The 17,847-nt window shown below is 34.9% G+C and overlaps 1 protein-coding gene across 2 annotated transcripts in view; it reads left to right on the forward strand.

The window, feature by feature from the left end:
- Window positions 1-17,847, forward strand: part of Trhde (thyrotropin releasing hormone degrading enzyme) — a 411,539-nt gene that overhangs the window by 287,477 nt on the left and 106,215 nt on the right. For both annotated transcript variants that reach the window (XM_004845026.3, XM_087192438.1), the window contains exons 8-9: window positions 13,828-13,893; window positions 14,571-14,758. In XM_004845026.3, coding sequence (XP_004845083.1) covers window positions 13,828-13,893; window positions 14,571-14,758 — 254 coding nt within the window. The remainder of the gene's footprint in view (window positions 1-13,827; window positions 13,894-14,570; window positions 14,759-17,847) is intronic.

Here is a 17,847-nt window from a genome sequence, read left to right on the forward strand (position 1 = left end):
AGCAAACAGCATTGGGTCTTCCACATTTTCAAAATAAATTCCTTACTAACTTAGCAAGTAAAAAGTATTCATTGTTATTTAAATATTTATATGTATTGTTACAAATAAAGTTGAATAAGTTTTATAATTCTCTTTTCAATTTCTCCTTTCTAACATTTATCCATGTTATACTTATTTAAAAATTGAGGTCTTACTGTCTTTCTCATAATGGTCATAACAAATAGTAGCTATAACATATGTACTGCAGAATTTCCCCTTGGGATAGCTAGTATCTAATAACTAATAGCATGTTTATGAAAAGCCACATGTTTTAAAATAGTGAGTTAAGAAATATTGTGAAGACTTATCCTAAGTTATTTAGAACTTGAATTGCAAAATGTACTTAGGTATACAAAATTCCATTCCATTTTATTCTACTGTATTTGTCTGTGTTAGAGAGATCCTCAAGTTAAGATGCCACAAAGAAATGGTGGTATTCATCCATTTATGGTACACTGATTCTGATTTCCTTATACAATTAGCAGTCTCCTCTATTCACCTTCTTTTTGATGCTCAATATCTTTCCTAGTGCTATTTTACATATAATTTTCCACTTGGGAGTAATACCACAATGTTAAGAACTGTTTCTTAATGCTTTGTGCTAATAAACCAAACTGTGATTTCTTGCCTTATACCAGGTTTGTTTCGTTTTATGTCTGCATTTTACTTTTCTCACCCATTGGACATGTTCAGCCATTCACCCACACATATTTGTTAGGCACTTACTCTATGTCAGACACTATGATGAGTACCAATTATTCAGAGCATGCTGCACAGAGGAGATACAGGTCATGGTCTCATGAATCATATTCAAAGGAAAAGAGAGATACAAAACAAATAGGAAACAAAAACATGCAAACATGTATTTCCTCAATGTGGTAGGATAAATGATAGGTTGGAAAAATTGGATACTGTTAGATAGAGTAATGGGTTGGTGAGTTGGAGCAATTTTTGTTTGGGAGTTAAGGAAATTGAGAAGAAAACATGTAGACTGAAGGCTGAGGATAAGAAAGTGGTGGAGTTAGGGGAAGATTGGAAGAAGGAAGAGCTTGTGTGACTTAATCAAAAACTCAGCATGTTCATGAAAAAGAAGGAAACTGATATGGATGAGCAGAGTTAATAAGGACAAGAGTTGAGGTAGGAGAGGGGGACAGCAGCCAATTGTGCAAGCCCAAGGGTTCTGTGCTGAGAAGTTTGGATTTTATTCTGAGTACAGTCAGATGCCACTAAACAATTTCAAAATGGATGTAACATGGCTCTATTTATATAGAGAACATTTCCCTGATTAATTGTGATAATATACTGGGGTTGAGGCAGTCTGCATACCAAGAGAGAAATTATAAAAAGGTAAGGAGAATATTTTATATTCAGATGAGAGATTATGAAGGGTTAAAGAGCAGATATACAGAGACATAATTGGATTTTAAATGGTTTTTGAAGGTAGCATTAAATGGATCCATGGGTATATTGAGGAAAGAGTGTTATGTGAGAGGCGAAGAAGGGAAAGTAAATAAAAAATGGTCCCCAAGTTTCTGAGTTGAAAGCTTGGAACTAAGTCATAAAGAACTGTAATAAATGGAGGTTAAAAGAAGGGGGCAGGGTGTGGAGGAGACCGAGAGAGGATAGCTGGAGAGGCCAGTAGAATATCAAACCCACTGATGCCATGAGACAAGCTTATATCAAGAATAAGAAAGTGGCCCAGAAGGTTAAATGCAACTGGAAAGTGAGGTAGTGTAATGAATTTTCAGTAGCCTGTGAATTGTTTTCTTTAGGATGGGTTAAAGAGTGATTGGAAATGTGGAAAAATAGCCAAATATGCAGGATAAAGTTTAAACAAATTGGTCAGAGTCGGAGATAAGAAAAATAGGATCAAGAGTCAGAGGGGAATAAGAACTATAATAGTCAGTTTCCTGTTGCTAGGACAAATTACCTGACACCTTCAATTTAAATAATAGATTAATTTGGCTCACAGTTTCAGAGGATTTAGTCCATAATGAGATGGCTCCAAAGCAGGAGTACCATGGGGAACAGGTGTGGCAGTAAGGAAGCAGAACACAAAAACAGTGCCAGAAAAGAAGGGGTAAGGACCAGATATGGACCCTTAAGCCATGCTACCAGGACCCACCCAGATACACTCAGAAGTGTGCTTTACTAATAGCCTAGGTGGCTCCCAAGCCAATAAAGTTGAGAATTAAGCTTAACTGTCACATCCCACACCTTGTCAACTTGATATCTAAAGCGATGTATCTCCAAATGAACAATATAACAAGGTTATAATCCCACCTAATATGATACAACTATTATTCATACAACCAGAAACACAATAATCCCTTCCTCGAAGTCTTAACGGTTTCAAAATTTCTCAAAAGTTCAAGTCAAATTGTCTTCTGATATTCAAAGCAAATTCTTAACTGTGAACCTCTATAAAAATAGAAAACATCACCCAAATTTTATAATCTCAAGGTATAGCAGCAATTCCCAGACCAAAGAGGGAGGAATAGCAAGATAGAAAAAAAAAATCAGACCAAAACAAGACTGAAATCCATCAGGGCAAATGTTAAATCTTAGAGTTCCATTTCCAGCATCTGGGCCACCTGGTGGTGAGATGTGAGTTTCAGAAAGTCTGGGGAGCCTCACCCCCATATTCTTGCTGCATATTGTCTGTCTATCCTCCCTCTTGATCTGGGTCTGCTCATGACCTGCAGTTTTCCTTGGCATGAGATTCCACATTCCTGACATCTCTGACTTCCTGGGGTCTTCACTGCACCCCTTTATTTCCTATATCTACAAGCACTTCCCTTTCAGAGGTTTCTTTTTCTTTGCATTAAGTTTATTGGTACATTTCAGGTATGCAATACAGTTACATTCATCATCAGGATCTTGTACCTTTGCACGATGTATCTTGGTTCTTATTTTTTCCCCATTCCCCTACCCTCCCTCTACTCCTTTACCCACTACCCTTCCCTATTTACAAAGACTTTCTTTCCATTTTTTCATTTTCTCACATTTTTTCTTTTCCCTTCTCTCCTTTCCCCTACCCCTCCCAGTTCCCCTACTCCTTTAGACCTTTTTTTCCTATTTCACAATATCAATTATACATTTTGATCCTTATTTACACTTTCAGTTTTTCACACCAGAGAAACTATTTGGTATTTGCACATGTGTGTCCTATTTATTTCACTTGTCTGGCCTTCTAGTCCTTTCTTTGAAACCTGGGCAGACGCTTCCCTGACCCCCAAACTCCTGCATTCTGTAAGCCAGTAAAACCAGCACAATGTGAATGGCATCAATATCTGCCACCAGTGAAAGCAGTAGCCACGCCCCCTTGGCTGTAGTGATCTCTCAGTTGCCTGGCTGGGTGAGCACAGTGAAAGGAATTCTAGGTTTATTCCTAGGGGGTGCTTTTTGAGTAGGGGTTCCAGGAACTTTCTTCTCAAATGAGAAGCTGACAGTTTTGTATCCTTGAGCTTGTGATAGATGCAGTTTCTGATTTTTGAGATTCTCTCAAGATAGCTTTCTTTTTATCCCTGTACAAAGTACTTGGTTTCTTTTAATGGCACTAATTTCAGGAACTGTGCTGTGTTCTCCTTGGCCCCAAATTTATATGCACTTTATTTGTGCACAAACTGCAGAATTTCACAACTTTTAGCTCTGCTTTTTCTCCTGATTCTCATTGTAAATCTTTTTTTTCCTCATGTAAATCTTATTAAAAACAGCCAGCAGTACCTATGCCACATCCTAAATATTGGGCTGCCATGAAATTTCTTCTGATAGATTAATTAGTCTTCCATCTTTAAATTTAGCCTCACAAAAAGCCTTAGGACATGACAGAGAAGTTCTTTGACAGAATGTAACACACCTGGCCTCTAATCCAATTACCAATGAAGTCCTTCTTCCCAACTGAAACCTCCTGACTCTGGCCTTTGTTATACACATTCCTATTAGCATTGTTTTTCTAAGCTCTGATTAGAATCACCCATCAGGCAGTGCTTATAGAGCCTTTTGTAGTCAGCATCTCCAAACTTTTCCATATTCTTGCAAACTAGTTCCAAAGGCTTCTGAACGACATTATAAGGAACAGTCACACCAACAACCCCACTTCTCTGGCACTAATTTTCTGTATCAGACACTTTCCTATTGCTGAAAACAAATACCTAACATCAAAAACTTAAAGAAGGAGAAACCTATTTGGTTCACAATTTCAGGGGATTTAGTACACGATAGGCCAGCTCCAAGGCAGAAATGGCATGATGGAAGAGGCTGTTGAAAGAAAGGTTTTTATATATAGTGGTTGAAAACAGAGAGGAGAAGGGCCTGGGAACAAGACTACCTACACCCTTATAGGTCATACCCCCAATGACCTACCTATTTGGATGAAGCCGTACCTCTTGACGGCACATTCACTTCTTAATGGATTAATTCACTGATGAACATAATTCACCCATGGTCTATCCATCTTCCAAAAGCCCTTCCTCTGAACACATGAGGTTTGGGGGGACATTTTACATCTAAATCATATCAAGAAGTAGAAAAGATTTTTGTTTTTAAAGATGACAGATAGCTGTACCACTTTTACACTGGTGAAGAGAAATTCGGGGAGGGTGAGTATGATAGTACTGGAGAAGAGATGCTGCTGGGATGTTGGCCCTTGAGAAGGTGAAAGGACTTGTCTTTCATAGGAGACATCAAAATCCTTCCAGAAAATTTGGATATATTGTAATGAGAAAATGAGGAAAATTTCTCCTAATAATTTCTAAATTTTCAGTGGGGTTTTTTGGTTTTTTAATTTTTTTAGACAGGGTCAGTATCTGAATACAAGTGAAGAAGGATTTGGAGGTGGAGAGGTTTGTAGATTGAGGATTATGATGGGTAAGAAGACACTGACTCACAGCTTTCAGTACCTTTTTGAGTTTGGTGATGATGAAAATATAGGAACAATAAACTTGGCAATTGTATGATTTTCTCCCATTATACTGAGCTGTGTAAGTGCAACTTTGGAGAAGACAGATACTTGGATTCATCTGTGATTGGAGTTTTTGCCAACCTAGTTTAATTGGAGGACTGAGCTACAAAAAGAAATAGCGGTGTTTGCCAGGTATTGATAAGATGAAGTATGAAAACTAAACTGGGAAATCAGGGAAGTAAAGACAGAACATATTTGTATTGGTTAGCTTTTCCTTGCTGGAACAAAATTCTTGACATACACAGCTTAAATACAAAGACTTATTTTGGCTTATGGTTTCAGAGATTTCAGTCAATGGGTCCAAGGCAAAAATATCATAGTGGAAGAGAATGGTGGAAGACAACTGCTCATTTCTTGGCACTTGGGAGGCAGAAAGCAAGAAAAGATCCAGAGAGGAGAGGAACAGGGGCCAGATATGATCCCCAAGGTCATGCCCCCTTGACCTTCACACACACATATAGACTATACCCTGTTAAACCCTAGGCATCTCTGAAGCTAATCTAGTAGATAATCAAGAATAACCATCACAGAATCTGAGAAAGAAACTCTTGTTATTATTAACAATCACAGTAAATTATAGACTATTTTTTAAAAATATGATTTTTCACCATATGTAAGAGAAATCCTTCATGCTCTGAGCTTAGGGAAAGTTTAAACTGTATTTATGAATTACACTTTTGTCATGCTTATAAATTTTTCTATCCAGAACACATGGGGAAGATTGATTTCATGAAGTTCATTGATGAGTGAATGGGAAAGAAGTAGAGTCTGAACATGTTTCTTGAGTTTGGTAGTTATCTTCCTTTTTTCAGTACTGGGCCTGAACCCAGGGTCTTCCCACTGGGTTTCATCCCTGAGCCTTTCTTATTTTGAAAAGGGGCTAAATTGCTGAATTGTAGGCTAGATTTGAACTTATAATCCTTCTTCCTCAGCCTCCAAAAGTGGTGAGAATATAGGCATTGCCAACATGCCTGGGTTGGTAATGGGTTGGTAATTATCTTTTCCAATCATTTGGGTCACCTGAAGGCTAGTGTCTATATTACTTTAGTGCCAACTTGGGCAAAACTGTTTTGTGCTGATGAGTCTAGTTATTTCTTCTACCATAAGAACCACACATTAGTGGTCTTGTAATTACAGTAATTACAAGTAGGACTCAGAGTAAAACAGAATGCTAGAGCCAGGACCTGCGAATCATTCAGGATCCTTTCCTAGAAATCAAAAGAAGTCTAAGCTCTCCTCTCTTTTTCTCTCTCCCCTTCTTCTTCCCTCTTTTCTTTCCTTCTCTCCCTTTCCCTTCCCCCTCCTTTTCTGTTTTTTCCCTCCTGCATTTTTTTCCTTCATGGTAGGCCTTGTAATTTCCCTGTTTGGCCTCTAAAACATTTTGGCTTCTCTTAGAGGGAAGATTGAAAACCAAGTATGCTGTCTCTAGACTCTTTTTTTTCAATTGAGCTTGCTAATAAAATAAGGAACGTTTCTTTGGTTCTCTGTGTGACAGGTGTTTTCTAATCACTTCATTTGTTGTATGTCTTTCTGTGCACACTGTTATTAGGTACTATATTATCTATAATTTCTGTGCAAATTAAAGTTTAGAGAAAAGATACCTTTGCCAAGATCATATGACTGGCAAGTATCAGCCTGAATTCTTATCTAGTTCTTATGAATATATACACTAATTTTTCTCAACTAAATTATATTTTCTTCTCAACCAGTCACCAGCCCTGTGGAGAAGTGAGGAATCAGACAGAAAAGGGAGTAATGTGCACAGCCCTACAAGCAGTGGATGTCTTGATTTATAAGAGTCAGTACATTTTTACCAGCAGGATATAATTTATCTGTTTTTTTTTTTTTTGAGCTAGTAGTGGTTAAAGCTCTTTATCAGGGCATTCTGAAAAAAGCAATTCACAAACTTCAGTTTTACCAATAGATTCATTTTATGTCACAGCAGTATTTCAGGCTAGCAGCAAAAGTGAGAGGTGGGGACATTTTAGTACCCTGAAACATCCCTCTGGACTATTACATTATTTCAGTGACAGGTGTAGGACCCTGTCAAGTTGCTCTGCAATGGAGAACAGAGCCAGCTGTAACTCTTGTAATGTGCCTGTGTGTTGAGCATTGATGACATGATCTATAATTACTACGTAAGAGATATTTGGAAACAGAAGTGGTGTGAAAACATGCCATTGTCTATGATTTTAAAAAAAGTAGCATAAAAACCCTCTTTCATATGCTGACAGAGTGTATGGATTTAAAATTTCTGATTTATACTATATTTGGTACCTCTTATGAAAATATCCTGATTTTTACCAAATTTGCATTCATTAAATGGGGTAATGGGTTTTTAAACATGTAAAATGTGTTTTTGTTCCAAAAGAAATATCTGAATGCTCCCATATTTAAACAAGCCACCCCTAAATGGAACTTTGAAAACACATTTTAAAAACCAAAATCAGATGAGCATGCAAGGAATGAGAATTGAATTTTCAATTATTGTTACACCTCTTCAAATATCTTTCTTTCTTAAATGTTTCTTTTTTCCTCCTTTCTTTCCTTCTTTCTTTTTCTTTCTCTGATTCTTTCCTTTTCAGACTTTTTTTTGTCATCTTCTCTTGCTCCCTTCTTCCTCCTCCTCTGGCTCTTCCTCTTCCTCCTCTCACTCCTCCTCATTCTGCTTTGAAAGTTGTATCTGGTGGCTTGAAACTTCTGTACTTGAAAAGGTTTAGGAATGATTTACTTTCCTGTTACACAAAATTTTCTTCTTTGGAAGCTTTCTATAATTTAATACAAAGAAATGTTTAAATGTGTAGGCCTTTTGAGTTTTGGTTCTTATCTAATAGAATTAAAGTCCTTATATGTTTTCTTTAAATTTGTATATATTTTCTCATTGCTTTGGTGCTCATTTTACTGAATGTCCTGATTTTCAATTTACTTAATGTCCTTAATGTTTCAGGTATTAATCAAAACAGCTTAGCTTTCTTTGTTTTGGTTAGTTGTCTATGATTTTTTTCAATTTTTTTTTTATTGCCTCTTTTTCTCAAGGTTAGAGTACACGAGAACATCTGAAGTTGGCTTCAAATGGCTTTTATCCAACTCATGGGTGCCATTACTGTGAGCTGTCACTTTCAATCTATTTTGGTTGCTCATGGATCCCTTTAAGATCACTTTACTCTAATAATGCACATACTTACACATATTTAAGTTCAGAGGTTATGATTTCCAGAAACCTGTGCTACAGAATCGTTTAGACAAAGCGTCACAGTCTTTTTATTGTTTTCAGTCTATGTGTACCCTTAACCATGGAACTTTCTGCATTCCATCTTATTTTTGATCTGTCTTTTTCCAATCACTTGGTCTGCCTGTTTGTTCTTTAAAGTGCATATCTCACCTACCCCATACCATGAAAGTCTAGTCTAGAATTTGGTGTTGTTTGGTTTTTATTTTGTATAAGTCATAAAACATAGTTTCTATTTTCCTTTCCGAAAATCATTAAGATAATTTTAAAGTGACTTTATTTATTTTGTTTATATTAACCATGGGTGTTGTATCAGTTAAAGTTTTGGATTGGAAGCAACAGAAAAATAAAACTGTGGCTGAATTAATCAGAAAGGAATTTATTCGAAGGCTATAGAGTAGCCCATAGCATCACAAGGGAGGCTGAAGAATTAAGCTCACAAAACAGCCGAAGCCTTCAAAATCAAGAAATCTACCCAACCTTGTGCCTCAGGAGTAACTGATCCAGATACTGCCACCATTGTGACTATTCTTGGTGTCACTATCCCAGAGAATAATCTCTTAACTACTCCTTCTTTTTTTGCATTTCTCACAGTTCTAGCCTGGATGTCTGAGGCCAGGACACATGTCCATGCATTACCTGCCAGAGAAAGTAGGGAGGAAATACTTAGTATTTTGTTCCTTGTGCTTCAATAGTGGGAGGCAGAGTACTTGCCTTCCTCCCACATTCCATAGTGAGTTCTTGTCCCCTTTAAAAAGGGCATTTAAATACTGGAGAGCCAAAACATGACAAACACTCACTACAAATCTTTGGAGGTATAATTATTCTTGATAGAAAGCAATAATATTTCAAACCGTTGCTTCAGCCTTCTTGTCACATAGGAAGAGGAAATCAAAGTTTGCATTTACCTGGCATTTTCCAGAATAGTGCTACAAGCCGGGGCATCCTACTTCCTGGAGTCCCTGAGTTCCCAACTTGTTTCCCTATCTCTTTGGAGTGACACTGTTGGTAGTCCACTCAGAACTTGTCTTCTCTTCTTTCTTGTTAGCTGAATTCTGATTTTGTGAAAATTCTCACCCTTTTTGGAAGAGCTACATACTTCAGAGGACTTTTTTCCCCACTGTATAAAGCCCAAAACAGGGCTGCCTTAGTTCTAGTAAAAACTTATTGCTAAATCACATGATGCAATTTTGGTAAAAACAAAATATAGGGAAGAATAAGTTCACTGCAGGATTTGAAGGGAAAGTTTCCTGGTTTTCCAAAAGATATTCTCAGGAAGAAATTCTGTTTCCTTTTTTCTAATCATGTCTCAGTGTGATGCTTGGGAATGTTATAGCCATCTAGCCACAATGCTGGGATGGAACTAAAATGTAGATCTGGGTGGACCCAAATAATCCCAGAAAAGAGAGTCTTTAGATCTAGCTTATTTATTTTTTATTTATTTATTTTTTTGTGCCGGGGAATCTAACCTATTTATAATAGGGCAGAATAAACATTGCTATTTTAAAAGTCATTCCCTTTTGGCTATTTTTGCTTCTTGCTGCTACACAAATAAAAACAATCCATAAAGCTTTTATTGAACCATCCTTACAAGTCCCCAGGAATAAAAGATTGATGTGCTTAATTCTCAGACATACCATGCTGATGAAATTACTAAGAGGAGAGTAAGTAGTCCATAATTATTTTCATGGAAATATTAAAAGATTATAGTGTTTTACTTCCAAAGATCACTTTCTTTCACTCTTCCATTGTCTTTGTTAACCTACTTGGCTTTTATACATGAAACATGAACTTTGTCAGTTGTTAGTGAAAGAAGTGAAACAAAAATGTTTTCATATGCAATAATTCATACTTTTTAATGACCTCAAATACAATTTCATATATCAATGTAAGTTATGTTATGCACTGAAATGAATTATGACCCATTTTTATATCTAAACATGACCTTTAGGGAGAGCTTGATAGAAAAAAATCATCTTTGCCTACAATCTTGTTAGCTATTAACAGACAGGTATATTGTTTATAGAATGATAAATCACACACATATATTGAGCATCTAGTATACACTAGGCTAGGCATAAAGGTGCCTGCTAAACAATATTAAAGAGGTGTGGAAAGTTCCTTAATGTCTTGGAGTTTATGGAGAATGTGAGCATTCAGACTAATAAATAGACAATTGTAAGAGTGTGATGAAAGCTCTTATATAGTTCAGTGTGTGAAGTCTTCCACTTAGAATTTGAATGGTGATTGGAATGGTAGGCAAAGATTCCTGGAAAAAATGCATCAAAGTTTAGTCCTGGAATATGAACTTAATTTCAGTAGGCAAAGGAAAAAGTGTATAGAGAATCATACAAGCAAAAACTAGAAAAGAGAGCAAATACACACTAATCATGTTCAGAAATCTGAAAATAGCTACTGTGAGGCAGGGAGCAACAAGGAACAGAATTAGAGAGGTACAGAAGAATCAGACAATGTTGGACATTTTACAGTTATATTAAAGCTTACATTCTGAATATAGCAGTGATTACTGTATGCACTTGATCAAAAAGGTTCTGGCTTCATGGTGGAGATTAGTTTTGAAAGGGAGGAAGCAGAAATAGTGGCACTTGTGGTCATTCAGGAAAGATATAGAAGTATGTCAAAGAACTGAAGAGATAAAGAAATAACTTGTAGATCATTATTCGAATGTGGCAAAAAAAAAGAGAAAGAAAGACATCAAGATGACTCTTCAGGTGAGGAGGATGGAAAGATCATTTCTGGGGCTATGGCCCAAAGGAGCTGATATTGAGCGGCGATGAGTTCAGTTTTAAGAATGGCTATTAGTTATATGTATGGCATCTTTCAGTTATTGGATTTGAGTGGGCAGTTGTGTACACAAGTTTGGGGTATGGATGTGAGCCAGAGTCTGCGATTCATTAAATAATGATGACACTATTGACCTTATAATGTGGTGTGGACTGAATGTGATAAAATGTATAGGAACTTACACAGTGCCAAGAAGGGGGAAAGATTGTTTTCATGTGCTGTGTTCTTTATGATACTTTCCTTTCTGCTCCTCAGTTTTTCAACATACAGTATGACAGAATTAAAAGAAGATTATAATAGCTCATGTCTACAGATATTTATAATATATTAGATACTCTTCACTCTTCTAATACATTTTAATTCTAAAGTAATACTACTTTTATTATCCCCATTTTATGGATATGAAAACACAGAGTTAATCTGCTATTATGCCTTTCTCCCTAAGCAGATGTATCAAAATAAATTATTGCTTAATATGCTTTTAACTTTTAATGAGTTTACATTATTTATGGCACGTAAAAATATTCTAGTGTTCATCTTTGCTTTATATTTTTCAATAATGACTGGACATTTTCTGAAACACTTACAATAGTAAATCCACAATTTTTAAGTTAATATTAAAACATTCTGTTTTGTATACTGTCAACTCTACTGTTGATTGAGTATCATACATAAAAATGTAAACATAAATTTCTATTTTGGATCATATATTCAAGCATTTCCAATTCCTTTGACTAATAGGTTTGAAAAGAACTTAAAATCTTTTTATTCATCTTGTGCACATGTTTGAATTAATCCTGCCAAGTGGCTGTTGTACCAAGACTTCTACAACTTCAGTCACAAAAATTTTGCTAATGCAAACCAGATCTCAGTATTTGTAGTTATTCTTAGTAACCTTTTCTTCACTACCATTTCTACCCATTTCCACAGCATTTAGAAAGTTATGTGATACATGTTCCATATATTATGTGAAGTGAATGATTAATCTTTAAAACCACACTCAGTATCCTTTACATTTCTTTGTGATTTAGCAAAGATAAAGCAGAATTTCCTTAATTTAAGATATGAATGCATTTATGCCAGAGAAATGATAAAACAACTAAGGAGACATTTTTGAAACAAGTTACATATATTGAATTCTCATAACATCTGAATATCAGGGCTGCTGTGAGTCTAAGCAGACATGATATTGTCCATGAATATTGAGGAAGTAAGTTAAGACCTACTTCTTAAATCTTGATCATTTCCATTTCAATTGTTTGAAGAGAAAATTTGAACCTTATTATGAACTGGGGAGGAAACCAAGAACTCATGGTGCTGATCAGTATTGGAACATGGTCCACTCATATCATGAATGATTGGCCTTTGAATAGAAAAGAAAGAAAAAATGATAGTTCTGCATTGGAGTTAATAGTATTCCTTTGTTTCCCATTTCATACCACCTTTATAGCACTATCCACTACCAGAATCCAGTTGCAAGTGACTTTAATTTTAATACTTTTTCTTATGGAAAAACTAAAGTAAAAAATAACTTGATAAGTCTCATTTTTCCCAAACTCATTAAGCACTAAACACCATAAAAATAAATTTGAAAGTTGAATCTAAAATAATGTATTTTTATCCTGGTCCCTGAGTTCATGGTGAAAAATGCCTCATTGGGATTCAGGTTGCATTTAAAGGGTTTTTTTGTTTATTTGTTTAATAAAGTTATTCATAACATTTGATGATGATGATCAGTTTGTGGTTGCTAAATTAGAGTTTGACATTACATCACTCGGCATCTGATTAAGTGGGAGTTACCATTTTCTGTGCTGTGAAATTCCAGCAAAAGCTGAATCTGTCACAGGTGCTACAATTTATGTTTCAGAAAATTTGCTTCCCTAATTTTAATTATCCCCAAAGTACCCCATTCTATATAAAGCACAAGCAGGAGTCAGCATTTTTTTTCAGTTTTAGTACTTTGATGTAAAGTAGAATTTTTGTCTACAACTTACATGTTGTAGAGATAATAGAATTTCAAATGAAGGAGGGGCCCATTTGCTTTAAGTATACAACTATTTTCTCTTCATTTTTCCACTTTGAAATCATACAAAATACTGCCAATAATGATAACTAACACATTGAAAATGGGACAAACCACACTTGTTAGAAAAAAGAGTAACATGTGAATCAGAGAGTATAGATTTTACCACTAATGGTCGAAAATGAGCAATGGGAGATCCTAAGCCCAAAAGTATTAAGTAAATTTACAAATTTCTATTTCAAACTCATGGACATTACTATAATTTTTGTGATAGGCAGACTTTTCTTTACTGAGATGCAGGGAATTGAAGACAATTGTGGAGAAAGTACTATTCTGGCAAAGTAATCCCTCTTAATACCAGTATATTTCAACCAAGGATTTTTTTGCCATAATAAAAAACATTTATTTTCAACCATTCATTAAATACAAAAGGCTGATAAGAAATTTTGTCCTATATATTTTCCTACAAAGGTAGATTCTTCAAAATTGTCTGAGATTGACTTATTCAATTAGATCTTTGAGTGTGGAAATCTGTAAGAAGTGATTATAGCTTTAAAAATCATTATTGAGAGACTAATATATTAAATGGATAAATTTAGAAATATAGTTAAATCTCTTTGGAATAATTTTAAATGAGATTCATTCATATCTTTGCTTTGTATTAATGCAATTCCAACACATGGAATAGTGAATTGAATTAAGAAATAAATGTGTTTACTGGTAATTGATTGACCTTTGAATTGTAATTTCAATTTTGTATTTTTATAGGATTATTTAACCATTCATAAGTATGGCAATGCAGCCAGAAATGATCTCTGGAATACGTTATCAGAGGTAATGTATAGGAAATTCAAATATCAAAATGTCACCTTGAACATTTGTAGTGACTTGGGACCTTACGTTTGTGAGACAGGTGGTGGAATCTCTGAGCTAAATCCCTGACCCCCTGAAGTGACTTTTTAAGAATTATTAACACTAAAAAAAAAAAAAAAAAAAAAAAAGGAATTATTAACACTGACAATTTGTCTTTTTATATTTTGGTTTTTCTCATATTGCTTTCTTGTTTTAGTCTTTCTATGATATATCATAAAAATGAGTTTAAAATTATTTAAATTGGTGGTAAAATATATGTAGCTTACTTTCAAATATGATAATATTTCTGAAATTTAATTTTAATATAATATCAGGGATTCATATTGAAGAGAAATACTGAAGTTTTAAAGAATCTTTATTCTATGTGACAGTAGACATAGTGAGGATGGTAAATGAGTTCTTGTTTTAACAATGAAATTTATTTTATTTTCTGTTATGTAAAAAACTTTGTTGATAAAACATTAACATGTATGCATGTGCATAACTTCAGACAAGAAGATCAATTTGCTATCTTTGCTTCTGTGATTTTAAATGTTTTCATATTTAGGAAAATTAAAAGATTAAAAACAAAAGACACAATAATGTTAATTATCTCGTTGATATTTATAAAACTAATTTATACGATTTTGGTTCTGAAGGCTTTAAAAAGGAATGGAAAATATGTAAATATACAAGAAGTGATGGATCAGTGGACACTGCAGATGGGTTATCCTGTTATCACCATCTTGGGAAATACAACAGTGGAAAACAGAATAATAATTACCCAACAACATTTTATTTATGACATCAGTGCTAAAACTAAAGCACTTGAACCTCGAAATAACAGGTACCATACTCTTCTACACGAACAAAGTGCTTTTTTTATATTTTACTTTGCATTTTTAATATTTTAAAATGTATCGATAAGGAAATTTTGAAATGTGATAAACGAAATACAATTTCTGCTTTTTTTCTATTATTTCATGTTCATTTTTCTTTTATTCCAATTTACTGGACATTTTAACTCTCAAATTGATAACATTGTTTCAGAAGATATAATTTTAAATTATCATGGTGATTTACAAAAAAGAAATCTCCATGAATATTTCTTGAGTTAGATTCAAGAGTTGTGTTTCAGTGCCTTAAATGAAACAGAGCAAACTGAGAGATTTGTAAGTCAAATGAAAACAGAAACTAACAATTCAGAAAAAAGAATTAAAACAAGCAAAAATTCAAAACTAATGTCTCAAAGAAACTTTAAATAGATATCTAAAATAATCTAAATATTAATGCTACTAGGCATCACACTATGTTCTCTTTCTCTTATATTTAATGTTTGAAACCACTAAACAGATATCATACATAGACTTGATTTTTTTGTTTGTTTGTACATGCCGGGGATTGAACTCAAGACCTTGCACTTGCGAGGCAGGCAGCAACATCACTGAGCTATATGCCCGGCCCTAGACTCTTCATTTTAAAACTCTCATTTAATTACAAATCATTAAACAGTAGGATTCCTTTGTTTTCTATTTTGTTTTCTATTTTGTGTTGGATAGTAAAGGCTGAGCCAAAGAGTCATAGTAGAATTACATCAGTCAGCTTCATTTCTTATAAGATGCCTTGATAGGTGGTTGAGGTGAGTGGGTTGGGAAAGTGGTTACTATTAATAAATACAATAAGTAAAATGAGGTGATTGGATTAGGGTTCTTGTGCTGTGTCCCATTACCTTGGAAAATTGGGAGTCTAACTTTATCAATTTGCTTTGTTACACAGTTTGCTTTGTTATCTCTAAAAGGATCAAAAATCATTCCCAAATCTGCTACCACCAACTTTAGATATATAGAGAAGTGATTGAAACATTTATTAATGTTTTCTTTTGGCTATATGTGGATTCTGATTTAAGAAAGCAACATCATAAATCATACATATATATGTGTATGATTAAAACACATATATAAGATTAAAACATTTACAAGCTTAAATTATATACATAAAACATTATACATGATATCTTCCAAATATATACAGATTTCAAAGCACTGACTTGTGCCATCCAACTGGTGGACTCATGCAATACCATCTTCCCCTGCCACACTGTCACTACTGTCAGGGTCTGACTGTCACTGATTCTCTACCCAGCTCAGATTCCCCACAGCTGGCAAGTGCTGCTTCGAATCATCCCCTGTCTGGCCCCAGGCTAAACATGCTTAGGCATCAAGCCTGGCCTTGCCAGGAAATACATAAAAACTACTTGATGTGGCAAAGTGCAAGAGTGCTCAGCCCGACACCAGTGTTATGGATGCAGAAAAACAGGAAGGACACATAAATGTCAGAACACATTTTGAACTAAAATGCCTTGTCAATCTGTAACAGACAACAGCTGTACCAGCCATGAGAATTGCTCTGTAAAGGAAAACTATCCCCTAGGCTGCATAAGCATATATACGGTCTCCAGACCTTTACATTTGGTGGGATTAAAAATGTTATAGATGATTTTGAACTCTGAGTATTGGGCATATAAAATATAAAGAGGAAGGTAATGCAGGATGTCCTACTAGTCTCAAAAATGATGTTCTATCTATTTTGAAAGAATAGAGCTTTTATTTTATTATTTATTTTTCCTTAAATTCTTTTATTGGTACATTTTGGATATACAATACATTTACATTTATCATTGGGTACTTGTCATGATGTATCTTGGTTCTTATTTTTTCCCCATTCCCTGGCACTCCCTTCACCCCCTCCACCTCTCCCTATTTACAAAGTCTTTGCTTCCATTTACCTTTTTTCATATTTTTTCCTGTCCCTTCTTTCCTATCCCCTATGCCTCCCACTTCTGCTACCTTTTTGGACCTTTTCTTCCTATTTCACATTATCAATTATTCATTTTAATCCTTATTTACACTTTTAGTTTCTCATACCAGAGAAACTATTCAGTATTTACACATATGGATCCTATTTATTTCTCTTGAGTATGGCCTCGATGTGCATCCATTTAGCTATAAATGTGTCTAGTTTCTTGTTCTTTATGGCTGAGAAGTACTCCGTTTTATAAAAAAGCCACATCTGCTTTATCCAGGTGATGGACACTTGAGCTGTTTCCAAGCTTTAGCTATTACAAACTGTGCCGCTATAAACATGGGTGTGCATATATCCCTGTGGTATGATTCTTTTAATTAATTGGGGAAGGTACCCAGCAGAGGAATAGCTGGGTCAAGTGGGACCTCTAATCCTAGTTTTTGAGGTATCTCCATATTTATTTCCACAGTGGCTGCACATCCACCAACAGTGGAGAAGGGTTCCTTTCTCCCCACACCCCCGCCAGCATTTGTTATTGGTTGATTTCTTGATAGCAGCCATGCTTACTGGGATGAGGTAGAATCTCAGTGTTATTTTCATCGGCATGTCTCCAATGACCAACGATGTTGAACATTTTTTCATATGGTTTATTTGCTATTTCTACTTCTTTGTCTGAGAAATGTCTGTTCATTTCAGGTGCCCATTTTTGGATTGGGTCTTTAAATTTTGAGGGTCTGATTTTTTAAGTTCTTTATATATTCTATATGGTAGTCCTTTGCCTGAGGTACTGCTGCTAAAATTTTTTTTCCCACACTGTAGATTGTCTCCTAGCTCTGTTGGTGGTTTCTCCTGCAGTGCAGAAGCTTTTTAATAAGATGAGATCCCAGTTATTAATTCTTTGTGCTAGTTCCCATGATACTGAGGTTTTGTTCATAAAGTCTTTTCCTATGCCAATGTCTTCAAGAGTTCTACCTAACTTATCTTCCAGCAAATTTAGTGTTTCTGTCTTAATATTTAAATCTTTAATCCACTTCGATCTTAGTTTAGTGCATGGTGCTAGGTAAAGGTCTAGTTTTAATCTTTGGCAGGTTGAAATCCAATTTTTCCAACACCATTTATTAAATAGGCTATCTG

This window comes from Heterocephalus glaber, unplaced genomic scaffold, assembly GCF_053883595.1.
Source record: "Heterocephalus glaber isolate CG9 unplaced genomic scaffold, H.glaber_assembly_v1.0 deba00001571, whole genome shotgun sequence".
Lineage (NCBI taxonomy): Eukaryota > Metazoa > Chordata > Mammalia > Rodentia > Bathyergidae > Heterocephalus > Heterocephalus glaber.